Source organism: Hippoglossus hippoglossus, chromosome 21, assembly GCF_009819705.1.
Source record: "Hippoglossus hippoglossus isolate fHipHip1 chromosome 21, fHipHip1.pri, whole genome shotgun sequence".
In the NCBI taxonomy this organism is placed as follows: domain Eukaryota; kingdom Metazoa; phylum Chordata; class Actinopteri; order Pleuronectiformes; family Pleuronectidae; genus Hippoglossus; species Hippoglossus hippoglossus.
Genome location: NC_047171.1, coordinates 21,382,522 through 21,396,439, shown reverse-complemented (window position 1 = coordinate 21,396,439; position 13,918 = coordinate 21,382,522). Strand labels below are relative to the sequence as shown.

Genomic DNA, 13,918 nt, shown 5'->3' with positions numbered 1-13,918 from the left:
TTGTGTTTTAAATCCCCAATGGATCTAATATAATCGAATCAGTGATACTCTGTAAGGTTTATGAGTAGCAGGACCCAAATGAAGGAAAAGCAGATATGTCAAACAGGGCATTTAGTAACTGGACCACGGTGAGACATAGACAGGTGTGAAGAAGTCATGGATCTAAAACTCAAAAATCATTTCTCTGAGAAATAAACAAAAATGTCAAAAAAAACATCCTATATCTCACAATTCCGAAAAAAAGTGGAAATTAAATCTTGGATCCCCCCCCCCCCCGATCCAGATCTGCATCCAAATATAATGGGTTCTTCCTTGGGTCACGCCCCACCCATTCACAAACTTTCATGGAAATTGGTTGATTTGTTTTTGCGTAATCTTGCTAACAAACGGACAAACCAACAAACAAATGTAAATAGGTGAAAACATCAATCAATCATTTAAATTTGGCAGAGGTAATAAACTCAAAGTGAAAACACTCCTTACACTTAACTATTGCATTTCACTTATTACTTAATGATGCCTATTTCTGACTCTTGCTGCTGTAATATTGAAAATGTCCCCATTGTGGGATTAATAAAGGATTATCTTATATTTTCTTATCTTATCTTATCAAACAACTGAGAAGTAAATACAAAAAACGAACACAAGGAAAGAACATCGCTATATATATACAAAACAAGTCCAAATATAGAAAACCAAAGTCCAAACACAAGGAGAATACCAAATGCAAACCAAATATCACAAAGTCTGTGAATTAAATAATGAGTCCAACACAAAGATAAATCAAAAGTCTGTAACAGGGGGAAAACTCGAGAATCCAAAAATCCAGAACGAAACTAATCAGTGGTTGAACCTTGAACAGGCCGGATTCTCACCAGCATCTAGAAAACACAGTATATGTTTCATGTTTTCAGCTTCATCCAGATAAAGATATATAATTAACATTAGAAATGTAACAATCAAGCACAATAGTTCCACACACTTAATCAAAGACCTGAAAAAATCCTGTGTGAAACTTTCTGCTCATTTCACCCACAGTATCTGACACACTGTGGTGTTGAGCGTCAAGGTGCAGAAAGACGCAGACGGAGATACACAGAAGTAGAACAGGAAGTGGCTGAGGTCTGTGTTAAGCTACAGACACGATGATGCTCGCTCAGACGCCTCAGATCTCCAACCAAGCGGGTGCAGTGCAGCAGACGCTCTCTGCTCAACTCTTCCTCTCGGAGCTCTGGTTGGTCCCACGGTCAGGCTGGAGCGGGGCCTCGGGTCCAATCTTCTGAGGAGGATTTCTTCCAGGTAGGTTTGGATACGGCCCTGTGTGAGCCGCCTGCACTTCATGATAATAGAGTATTACAAAGCTGCACAGGAAGGTGCATTTGGCCTAAAGAGTGCAACGTATAACTCATTTTATTTCTGTTAAATATAATGTATGATATTAACGACCCTGAGCTGTTGTGTCTCTTCATTATGACACTGATGAGTTGAGAAAGAATTAGAATGTGGTAACTCTACTTCACTGTGCTTTATGTAAGAGCTAACTTAAAGTGTACCGCTGAAAGACAAATTGCAGAGGAGCCCCTCAACTATGAATCACACCTTAGACAATTTACCCATTGATTCTGAAACTCATTGTATGTTATAACCAACATTAAATAGTTCTAAATGACAGATCATGAAGACATCCATTATGGTGGGGCTCTAAAACCACAATTGTCTAATTTCAACATTTACACGTCAAAACAACCAGAAGAAAGTAGAAGAAGTATTTTAGAAAGAGGACACCAACATGCTCTCATATGGTACAGTTACGTGCTCCAGGATATTTGAACCTATCAGATTAGAAATTGAAATGAGTAAGACCCTACAACTACACACACATGACAAACGGTCATCACAGATTTGCGTGCTGTTGTTAAAGACCAACAATAGAATAGAATAGAAGCAAAAATCTATGGAAATCCTCAAATATATAATTAAATTATTTTGTCAGATTACATATTGGTTTAATTAACATATATACAAGTGGGGAATATTTTGAGACTTTAAGTTAAGTTCAACATTGTATATGTGAGCAGCCATTTACAAAAGAATAGCTGCAGCGTCTCTGACTGAAGTTTCAGATAAAAATATACACAGGAAAATATTTTTTGGGGGGCTCAGCAGACACAGTAAATAAATGGCAGTGACAATAAATGATTTTTGGTAAAGACTGAACTAGAAGGTTTAAAGTCAAGGTCGGTGAAGTTTGTACTGTCTGCAAAGAAGTTAGGTCACGTTTATCACAGAGAATTTATCAGAGTCATGTTGTGAAAAAGATAAATTCACTACAGGAAAGTTACGAAAAATCAGACTAACTTAGTGTCAAAAAAGAATCCTCGTACACGGGATGTAATAGTTTAGCTTTTTGCATGGATGAACTTGCACATAAACAAATTGTCTCCTTCCTCTGGGGACAAAACATCTGTAGCACCAGACAAAAAACTAATATTATAAATATATAATTTGTTTCTGTCCTCAGGAAGTCTCGCCAGCGGAACGACAGTCCTCAGGAGCCCAATGAGATGGGGTATTTGTCTTTTTTTATTCAACACCCTTAAAAGACAGAAGATAAATTCGGGGTGTCACTGGATGCATCACTAACTGGAGCTTTGTGTTTATGTGTCTTTATGTTTGAAACACAGTCGTTCAAGATACAAGTGTTTGATTTCCATATTTGTAATCATGTCCTAGCTTTTGTCTACAGTGTAATTTTTTATATCTACTATTGCACCATATGATTAATGCTAATTAGGAACAAATGTTATATTCATTAATGATTTACTTAGGTACTCTTGAGACAGTTTTGCCAAAATATTAAATCATTTTGATTCTTGACTTCCTCATGTTACATTTTAAATAATGTACAATGAATAAAGCAGGTAAGAACAACATTTTGGCAATTTGAGTGAAACTGGCTTTAATTCCAATGTCAGATTAATACTTAATTACTATATCTCCATTTTTCTGAAAACTGACAGTTTAAACATTGGTTTTGGTTTATGTAAAGTAAAATAATATTTAGTTTTGTTTGCTAAGTATTTCTCTTTGTTTTTACTTAGTAGTTTGGCAGGAAGCACTTTCAAAAGAAGTGGTTTAAATAAAAAAACGTTTGCTTGTTCCTTCTTTTTAAGGTCACAGACGCACCCACACACACACACACACACACACACAGTAAGAAAAACAGATGGGGGACTTTCGTCAGCTGTGTTAACATCTGTCAGTTCTGATGAGGAAAGTTGAACTTGTACACAACCTGAAAGGAAATAGAGAGAGAATACAAATTAGAATCAAACTGAATATACAGTTAATGAAACTGTCAAAATAGATCTTGTTTTGTTCTCATTTGCATTAAATTGCTTCTATGTAGCAGGTTAATAAAATCAAATCCATGAAGCAGTTTTTAATACAGCTTAATCTCTATATGTTATTTGCTTTGGGGAAGTTAAATGTCACAGTAATACACCTCCTCCTCCTCCTCCTCCTCCTCCTCCTCCTCCTCCTCCTCCTCCTTGTCTGCAGGGGAAGTGGAGACGACAGCGGGCCTGGGAGGCTGAGCCGCAGACTGTCTCGTCTGAGCAGGCATCAGTCCAGGGATCCACCGAGACCTCCAGCTCAGCCGGAGAGACCCCCGGCTCCAGCTGAGAGACCTGTGCACCAAGGTGCGTGGTCACTGGCTCGCCTGCTCCTTCCACTTCACTTTTCAATTATTACAATACATTTTTTCCAATAAGTGTTCTCCTTACATCGAGATATTTATGGTTAAAGTCAAGTTTCACATGTTTTCTCAGGCTTTTAACTGTTCTTAGTATGTCTCTCTATGTTTTTATTACGTTTTGGTTAAACGACTCTGGTCAAATAAATCCATTTAAATGTGCTTTATACATAAACTTATCTTGACCTAATATTTGACAAAAGACAGAGGAGAAATTTACACATCACGATGAAATCTGTATCCAAAGTATTCAATGCAAACACGGAACAAATGACGAAAATGACTAAGGACTCGGTACATTTACTCTAGTGGTGCTCAACAAGACTAACAACATTCATATAAGTAAAAATATTTACAACGTATGCAACATTTCAGCAGGAAACATTGAACCTTTAAGAACATCAATCTAACAATGTAGTGCAGAGACTGTTGCTGTTGAGAACTTTTACCTTTGATACTGGCAATTTGTGGTTATTACTTCTACACTCTCTATACAATCCATGCACCTGCCTTAAAAGCAGTATCATGACTTTAATCACATCTTTGGTGCTCTAGATGACAGGCCTCCTCCACCAGCTCCGGCTCCAGCTCCGGCTCCTGCTCTTCCCTCGCCGCCCGTGGAGATGCCGCCTAAACGCCCGGACAAAGCAACCAAGCCCAAGCTTCCTCCTCGGCCGCTGTCCAAGGTGTTCAGCAGCACTGACCATGGAGCAGCTGTGTTGCAGGTAGACGTTGTGGCTGATAGGCAATACCATTCATCACCCTTCTTAATCCACAGCCACCTTGACACCTTTTCTGCAGTTTCGGTGATCTTCTTGGTGGCTCTTCTTTTTCTTCTCTTTTGTTCGGTTTAATGGCGGCTGGCAACCAACGTCAAGGTGCATTTCAGCCACATGGCTCCACTCCCCTGCAGCCCAGCTCCATGGGCTTGCAGCGGGCCTTCCACCAACACCTCCTACATTCTGCCACCAGCTCCAGATATTTAGATATTTTACATATCTAGATATTTCAGAGATGTTCAGGTTTTGTTTTCTCTCTTGCACAGGGCTTTGATCATTTTCGGGCAGATAAGACTCTCTGCGATGTCATCCTGGTTCCAGGGGACAGCAACGAAACCTTCCCAGTCCACAGAGTCATCATGGCTTCATCCAGTGACTATTTCAAGGCCATGTTCACCGGTGAGTGGTCGTCGCTCAACAACATACAGTATAAACATCCATTACAGTGACCCACTCCTTCTATGCTTTTGTCGTGTTTCTCCACTTTTTTATTCACACTGACTATTTATTTATTTACTAACTGTAGTAAAAGAAGAGGAAGTGTGTGGTGGCCATCTTTCTTCACTTCTGCATTATATTCTTTCGCTGTTTACTTGACTTCTACTATTCACTTCTTGTGGATTGAGCAACTGCAAACTTTTTATAGTCAGCTTTGTCTTTGTATCTTGCTGACGGTGCCGTTTCTGCACCGGACAAATCTCCAGAAATGCAGCAGAATAACTTTAACCTTGTCCGTGTCTCTTTGTACTTTTTTTGTCTTTGCTCAGGAGGCATGAGGGAGCAGGATATGAAAGAGATCAAACTGCATGGGGTGACTCTGTTGGGTTTAAAAAACATTATAGACTTCATTTACACATCCAAAGTCAGCCTGGACATGAGTAATCTCCAGGACACCCTGGAGGCTGCAAACTTCTTGCAGGTCATGCCCGTGCTGAGATTCTGTAATCAGCTTCTGAGCAGTGAGGTGAGAGAGTTTTTTTTAAAGTTATATGTCACATTTTTTTGCCTCTGCGCTCATCAATTATATTCGAGGGTACTGAAGGACAGAGCTCATTAAACTGTCCTTCCCCTACACCTTTCCTTTGTGTTAGCTGTACCGTACACCATGAAAAACGTCATGACTCAGCCAATATGAAAGTGATGCAGAAAGTAAAGAAAGTAAACTATTTTCTGGGTTTTTGTTCACAGATCACGATTGATAACTGTGTGGAAATCGAACGCATCGCCACTGACTTGCTTCTGGAGGACGTTAAGTTAAATATAGGTAAGAGAAACCTATCTTTAAGCTCGGTAACCAAGGAACAAGGTGTATTATAATTGTATTATGGGGGGAAGGAGCAATTAATATTAACGATATAATATAATTAACGATTCTTCATTAAAATGGCAAAAAAAAAAACAGTTTAAACACAGAGGAATCCCCAATTGTATTCAAGGGAACGTTTCATTTTGTTGGCTTTTAATTGCATCATATCCTCTTTACATGTGGCTATGTCCGTCTCTGCTATGACTTCAAATATCGTATGATGAAGGAAAAACAAACTGCTGGCTAGTTCGCCTGTCTGCTATTTTTTCCTTCCACTGTTTGTATTGGTCACTTGAGAGAGATCAGGATTATTCGTTGCTGTTTGCTATGTAATGTAGATTTTCATGGTTATTGTTTTGATTGAGAGAGTTCTAATTGTTTTGATTTAGTGGCTGAGGTGTCATATTGTCAGTTTAACGACTTGAGTATCAAGAGTTTTTTCTTCCAATCTCACCAATCTGAAGAAACAGTCCATATAATGGACCCGATTTAACCGACCCATATTTAAAACATAAAGTAAGATCACTGAAATTCATCGTACCAATCTTTTTGTTTCAATAACTCAAACTAGAAGGACACTCAGAAGAGTGTATACCTTGTGGTGGCAGTTTCTGTTTAATAATCATACTCTATTGTATAATAATACACACATAACATTGTCTCTAGGAAAGTTCAACTAAAACACCTAAAAGGTGGGCTCACCCCACACAGCCACCTAGTGTGACGTGTACAGAATGAGCACAGAGCATAGGAGAATCACTTCACTTATACAATCAGAAGCCCCTCCCCGCGAGGAGCCAAAAGGTATTCATCAGCCTCTTGATGTCTGACCAGGTTGGGCAGAGTTCCTGTCTCAGATCTCCGTCTCAGACCCCTGGTGTGCCTTTCTGGTGTGAGACAATCTGTCTCCGAGATCCCCTATCTAGATCTACAACATCAAAAGACTCAAGTCCTGTATACAATGTAGAGTTCCCCTCACCCATCTCTATCAGACACACTAAGTAACCCCTGCAGTGAAGCATTTGCTAAGACACACATGTGGGGGCCATAAACACTTATAGTCCCCTCTGCAACTTTTGTAAGTCACAGAAACACATTTGTTATCTACTTCTTCTAAATACATATCTGTTCTTCTATTAAACATTACACAAATGCAAATCTGCCATTACAACCTCCACGCACACTCACAGATATCAATCAACTAATTATGTCTGATTTTTTAAATCAAGATCCATGAATTATTCTAAGTGTTAAAAAAAGTGGGGAAAACATCTGGATCCATCTCTTTGTCCGGATCCATTAAGCAATCTAGTGGGTTCTTTCTTGACCCATGTCCCATAATTCCACCAAGTTTTTTTGTAAATCCATTTTTTGCGTAATCCTGCTGACAATCGAACCAACAGACAGGGGGGGAAACAAACCTTATGGTGGAATAAACTGAAAGATTAATATTATTCTTCTTTTCTTTCAAACCAGGTGAGTTTGTGAGTCATAACCTCTCCGCGATGGTGCAGAGTGACCGTTACCTCCAGCTCTCAGAGACCAGCATGGCCAACGCTCTGGCCAGCAACTCGCTGGAAGGTTTCCCTGAGCTGGAGCTCTACAACATCGCCAGAGGATGGCTGGCCCACGACCACCCCAAACGTCGCTCGTCCATCTATGCTTTAATGCATCATATTCGCTTCCCACTGATGAGCCCCAATGAGCTGATCCAGATCTCACAGGACGATGAGGAAGGAGGCGACTCCATGATGCGCTCTGAAACGGCCTGCGTGAACCTCCTGCTTGAGGCCAGCAACTACCAGATGATGCCGTTCATGCAGCCGGCCCTGCAAACTGAGCGGACCCAAATACGCTCAAACTCCACGCATATTCTGGCGCTGGGCGGCGTGATGAGGCAGCAGCTGGTAGTGAGCCGCGAGCTGAGGCTGTACGATGAAAACAGTGACCACTGGAGGGCCCTTAAACCCATGGAGGCTCCACGCTACCAACATGGTGTCGCTCTTCTGGGCGACTTCCTGTTCATTGTTGGAGGTCAGTGCGACAACTTTACACTGTACTGTAAACCGTAGACACTTTCAGGACAACACTCACATCACATTACCTAGATAGTAAGCGTTCACTACTTCAGGTGTTTGGGTAGGAACAGTTTGACACCAAAACATCTGATTGAAACACTGGAAATGCAAGAAAAGGAAAATATGGTCATATTGTGTTTAGAAGTTGTAAAAGGGTAATTAGGCAACTGGACTTACTCGTTGTGTTTCTGAAAAGACGTATTCTAACTGACTAAAACTGTTTTCAGACATGACCTGCGGAGCAACTCTTGAGAATTGCGTCCGGAGATTCCCTTACACACATGCACAACGTTTGCAGAGATCACGTGTTTTCGTTTACATCACATCGACATCAGCGGACATATGCATTCACACATACACCATCTCCAGAGAAACTCCAGGGGATCTCCGTAGTTGATTGCATGTCTAAAAGCAGCTTAAAGGGAGGTTTGGGGTATTTAACCTCTGTTGGTCAGTACCTGTGTTTGAGGGTCGTCTGGAGGTCGTTAACTTCTATTCCCCACAGGCCAGAGCACATACGACACCAAGGGTAAGACGGCAATCGACAGCGCGTACCGCTACGACCCGCGCTTCGACAGGTGGCTTCAGATTGCTTCACTCAACGAGAAGAGGACGTTCTTCCACCTCAGTGCTCTGAAGGGGAAGCTGTTAGCAGTTGGAGGAAGGAACGAGTCAGGAGAGATCGGTGAGCTGCTGCAAATGCTTCTTCTACCTCTGCTGTCAGTTTGTGCACTGATGATTCATTTCCATCATTGTTTCATATATTATGTAATACATGACGAATTGCAGTTTAAATGACTGAAAAGAAGGATACATTTCAACTATTGTGCTAATAGATCAAATAATTGAAAAACTACTTAATGATACTGTGAATGTGGATTTTTCAAATGCATGTTTGAATAAAGTTTTGACCCAGTCGTGTCTCTGTGCTCAGACACGGTGGAGTGCTACAACCTGAAGAAGAACGAGTGGACATTTGTGAGCAACATGATCGAGCCTCACTACGGTCATGCTGGAACGGTTCACGGCAGCCTCATGTACATCTCAGGTAAAAAAGTTTGTTGTTCACACTAACTTAACGAATTTCACGCAAATTAAAAGTCGATAGAATTAATCTGGGGATCACTTTCTGATAAACCACAATTCATGATGTGTTGATAATCTGAAATGTATGGCTCTACTACTGCTTAGTAACAACTTACTAATACGTTCTCTATCACTTAAAAGCCATTAATAATGTGTGGGTTCCCTTGTGAAGGTAAATCACTTTCACTGTAGTCATATCATTTCACATCCACCTTCTGCAGAGGTAGGATTATGGGAAACATTGCAGGACATCCCGAACAAGATCCATTTATTAACACTTTTAAGAACATAGATTATTCTGTATAGCCCATTATTACTCATTGAATGCACAACATGGCAACAGAAACGTGTATCACTGCATAAGTATTGGTAAATGTATTATAAACATTAAATAAAGTTGTCGAGTGAAGCTTTTGAATAATGGTTTTATAAATGGTTTATTTTTGGAAAGTGAAAGGCTATGGGATAAAATAACAGGAATGAGGTAAAACCATTAAACATAGATACAGATTAAAGAGGTTGTTGCTTCAGATTCAAAACTTTCAAAACAGAAAGAAGAAAAAAAGACAAGACACAGTGGAGAAAATGTGTGATTGGCCAACCAAATAAACTTCACCTGTTTAAAATGTGACTCAAATGTCAAGGTTTAGGAAACAAAAACTACGGTAGGGGAAAGATCGTGGTCCTGCTTAGAGTAACAGAGAACTTGTATTTGTGGTCAAACGAAACACAACACATACTTTGCATTCTCAAACCATCCAACCAGACTTCCTCTTAGTTTTCTTTTGCAGTTGTGCAACATTGTCGTGCACTTTCAGGGCAGGACTTGTCAGGAAACTCTACGCACTCATTTGAGATGTTTCGACAAATGACTCATAAACAGTCATCACATGTCATCCATTGTCAGATGTACAACTAGACTCCTCGAGCCAAATGCACTGACCTACGGAAAGCAGCATTTGGGTCAATGTGAAAATGCTCAACAAAGAGTTTAAATTGTTGATAAAATATATAATTCAATATCTCACAAGCAGAAAACCCTTGAGCTGTTCACTAACCCTGAAATCAAGATCGAGAATTCAGACAGAAATAGAAACCCCGACTCTGGGAGTACTTACAATATTAATATCAAGCAGCTGTGTAACATCTGAAATAAATTGTCCACTTTGACTTGTGCCGTTATATATATTGTTTAGGAAGATGATACAAAAGTGTGGACACCCTGTCATTCATACAGATCACGTCCATCACCGTTCACATCTCAACCTGTTCAGGCAGATTTGACAGCGGTTTTCTAAATATGAGAAAGTTCCACCTTGACAAGATGAATTATATACAGCACTTGCAGGGCCAACCTTATTTGAAACCACTTCCTGTTTAACAGCAGCCTCTGCGGCTGCTCGTTGTCTGATCTGAGTCAGGTTTCTTAGCAACATTGGACAGGAAACCGGCCTCTTGTGGTGAGAGCAGAAATATAAGTATCACGCATAGGACGGAGAAGCAGGAAACACAAAGACCTGTGGTCGAGGCTTCCCACGGTGTTTTTCAACAAAGTTAAAACCCAGAAATCGATACTGCTGCACAGTGTTGGGGTCGTGGGAATTCTGCAATCCCACTCTGACAACGAGGAACGACACACAAAGCTCTGACAGTATTGTCACACTTTAATGCTCAGAGCATGGTTCACAAGACAAAGGTTTATTTGTAATATGCACCCCGATGGGAAGCTGTTCTTTCTCTTTTGGCCCCTTCCTCCCCTGGTTGAGGTTTCTAAGCCAAAGGTCAGGATCTTCTGATGACATCAAGGCAACAATGCCTTAGTTTAGGCAATCAGGCCAAGATTCATTCAGTTGTACAGGATACAGCATGATCAAGGTTACATTGTATAAGATTCAATCATGATCAATCAAAGGGGAAATTAACATGATTACATTGTGCATGATCAAAATGTTACATTTCCCTTACAGTTGGTAACATTTATTTATTTATTATTTACTAGAATACAACACACACGTTATGTGCTCACAACATCCTGTATTAAATCATATACTGTATAGTGTCTGATTTGCAACTCATGCTTTTTACAAAAATAATAATTCAAATACTAAGAAAAAAAATTCAAAACTACAGGCAATTTGATTTAGGATTGTATATTTTTCACGATCTACATTAAATATATATATAACATCATGTATGTTGGCCTCTGCTCTGTCCCTCAGGTGGAATCACCCGTGACGCCTTCCAGAAGGAGCTTTGGTGCTATGACGCTGTGGCCGACACCTGGAGCCGACGTGCCGACATGAGGGAGCTCCGCGGACTGCACTGCATGTGCACCGTCGGAGACAGACTCTATGTCATGGGCGGGAATCACTTCCGAGGCAGCAGTGACTACGACGACGTCCTGGGCTGCGAGTACTACAGCCCAGACACGGACCAGTGGACGGTGGTGGCGCCCATGCCTCGGGGCCAGAGTGACGTCGGAGTGACTGTGTTTAACGGGCAGATCTACGTAGTGGGAGGGTATTCGTGGAACAGCAGGTGCATGGTGGACATCGTGCAGCGGTACGATCCAGAGCAGGATACGTGGGACCGAGTGTTCAACGTGCTGGAGCCTCTGGGGGGGATTCGGGCCTGTACGATGACGGTTCATCTGCCGGAGGGGTCAGTGGACGAGGCTCAGATACAGGAGTGTCCGCTGCCTACAGCGAAGAGCTGAGCACAGGCCACAGAGCGGAGGTGTTCCCTCTTCTACTCTGACCACCATCGAAGAAAAGTCTGGGAAAAAAATTGTGTAGTTTTGCAAACTCAAGCTGCCGCTACAAGCATGGCTTATACAGCAGTACAGTACAAAAACTCTGCATCTTTCTTCAAGCACCATCTTTAGTAACATTTCCTTTCCTTGCATTCACTGTCAGCCATGCAGCGTCTCGCCGACTCAGCTCCTTGTGGTTCTTTCTCTCTGCAGTTATGGTAAATGAAAGGAAACTTTGTTTTATACTGTAGGTCAAAGTCAGGGGTGTTATAAGAGATGAGACAAACTATGTAGAGAATCTTGAATAAACTGCAGCAGGAATGAGTCCTGATACACAGGAATGAGTTTGCATCTTTGCACTTCTCAGTTCCCCAATCCGGAAGTTGAAGTGTTTTCAAATGGGATTTAGAGACGTCTAATATATAAACTCTGTGGGAATCACAAACTCAAGACATTTTCCTGTTTTATTCCACAAAATAAACATCGTTAAATACAGACTATACAGAGGTTGTCTGGACATGAAACATCATCCCACAGAACATGAATACAAATCTACTCTATTCCACCATTACAGCCTTGATGTGTGCTCGTCCAAATTAGGTTTCTAAGAGGAAAGGCTTTTGCAGGAGACAAGTTGGAAGTTTATTGATGATGGCTAATGTTAGCTTTTTACTTCTAGTGATTATTATTTTTCAAAAATCACAAAAGTGGTTTTCATTTGTGAAGATTATCTTGCTGAACGTACTCTGTGAATGTCATAAATTTGTTTTTTCGCAGAGCTTATTTTAGTCTGCAACAGACTAAAGGCCGATGGATGAATCCTGGTGGGTTCCCCTAGCTCTCAGTCAGGTTCCTCCCCTGCTCCTCCAAATATGGTTACCTCTGGTTTCAAAAAACCAAGACGGTCTCAGCTCACAGACCAGTGGGTGACGTCAACCTTGTTCTTACTGTGGAATCAAAGATATTATTTTGCAGCCCACACAGCTTATCGTGCAGTGTGTAGGAGAAAATACAAAATAAAAGCTGAGCTCATTTCCTCTTGATTACAGAGTTGTTCCCCATCGTCTTGTTTTCTTCCACTGTGCCTACATTTAAGTACAAGCAGGAACCTGAAAGTATTATAACGTTATTTCTAGTAAAACAGGTTGGTTTTCAGTTTGGATTTGGACCATGTTGCCAAAACAAAATCTCAGTCACTTGCTGTCATGTGGTTTTGTGTATTTATGCTGATATGCAGTGTTTTGAAATAAAAATGTAAAAAAAAATGTTGCTCGTTATTTTCCAGTAATAATCACATTCTTCATCCAGGTCATGGTATCTTGAGAAGTTGTGCAAGCCACACTTGGGTGTGGTTGGGTGTGGAGCTGTCTGGCAGTAATATGCATTTTGAGTTACCTTTAAATTCAAGATTTTTCAGTTTAAAACTAAGTTTGGTTCAGCTCTAATATGGCCACTTAAGGTCTTGAACACATGACCTTTAATTGTAATGGATTATTTCGAGATTTAAAGTGAAATATTAAATGACCTCTCCATCAAATCATTCATTTCATTTCAGTGAGTAACCCTGGTCTTGTTTTTCTGAGTGTCCCACGCTGAGGCCACACCCTCAATCAAAGCAGCATTAACATTAAAATAAAAGATTTTATCTTCCAACAGCAACTGTCCTTAGCATATAAAAGGTCCATCCCAAAGTCAGTGAAGCTCACATTCCTTCATCAAGAAGCAGAGTCCATCCCGGTTTCTTCACACTCTTTTTTCTGAAAAGGCTCTTGAGGAGATCTCAGAGAGAAGAGCTTTGTTTTCCTGACGTTGCCAGATTCTAAAATTTTAAGTAAAACAAACTATGCATGAAAACTTGCAAATAAAAGCCTTAAAAAACAGACTTACAAGTATCGTCAGCAAAAAAGTTCTTAATCTTCCAAAAATATGATGACCCATGATGCAGAGTTAAATTATTACATGTTATTCATATTATCAGATTATTATTAATTTTAAAGTAGCTTATCTCAATATGGAGTCAACTTAACTACCCCTTGAAAACAAGATTGATCATCTCAAGCGGTTTATCCCATGATAATAAATCGTTATACTTCGAAAACTGGGAAGTTTAATCTTTTAAATACATCATATTTATTTGATGTGTTTTTTACATGGGACATTTTA

The 13,918-nt window shown here is 40.4% G+C and overlaps 1 protein-coding gene across 1 annotated transcript; it reads left to right on the top strand.

Moving 5' to 3' along the window:
• Window positions 1-95: 95 nt before the first annotated feature.
• si:rp71-68n21.9 (kelch-like protein 9) lies at window positions 96-12,640 on the top strand. Its single transcript, XM_034574358.1, has 12 exons — window positions 96-128; window positions 1,106-1,299; window positions 2,522-2,569; window positions 3,562-3,701; window positions 4,310-4,479; window positions 4,800-4,932; window positions 5,301-5,497; window positions 5,722-5,797; window positions 7,316-7,873; window positions 8,423-8,602; window positions 8,852-8,965; window positions 11,223-12,640. Exons 1-12 carry the CDS (start codon window positions 96-98, stop codon window positions 11,717-11,719), a joined length of 2,340 nt encoding a protein of 779 aa, XP_034430249.1. The 3' UTR covers window positions 11,720-12,640.
• Window positions 12,641-13,918: the final 1,278 nt, after the last annotated feature.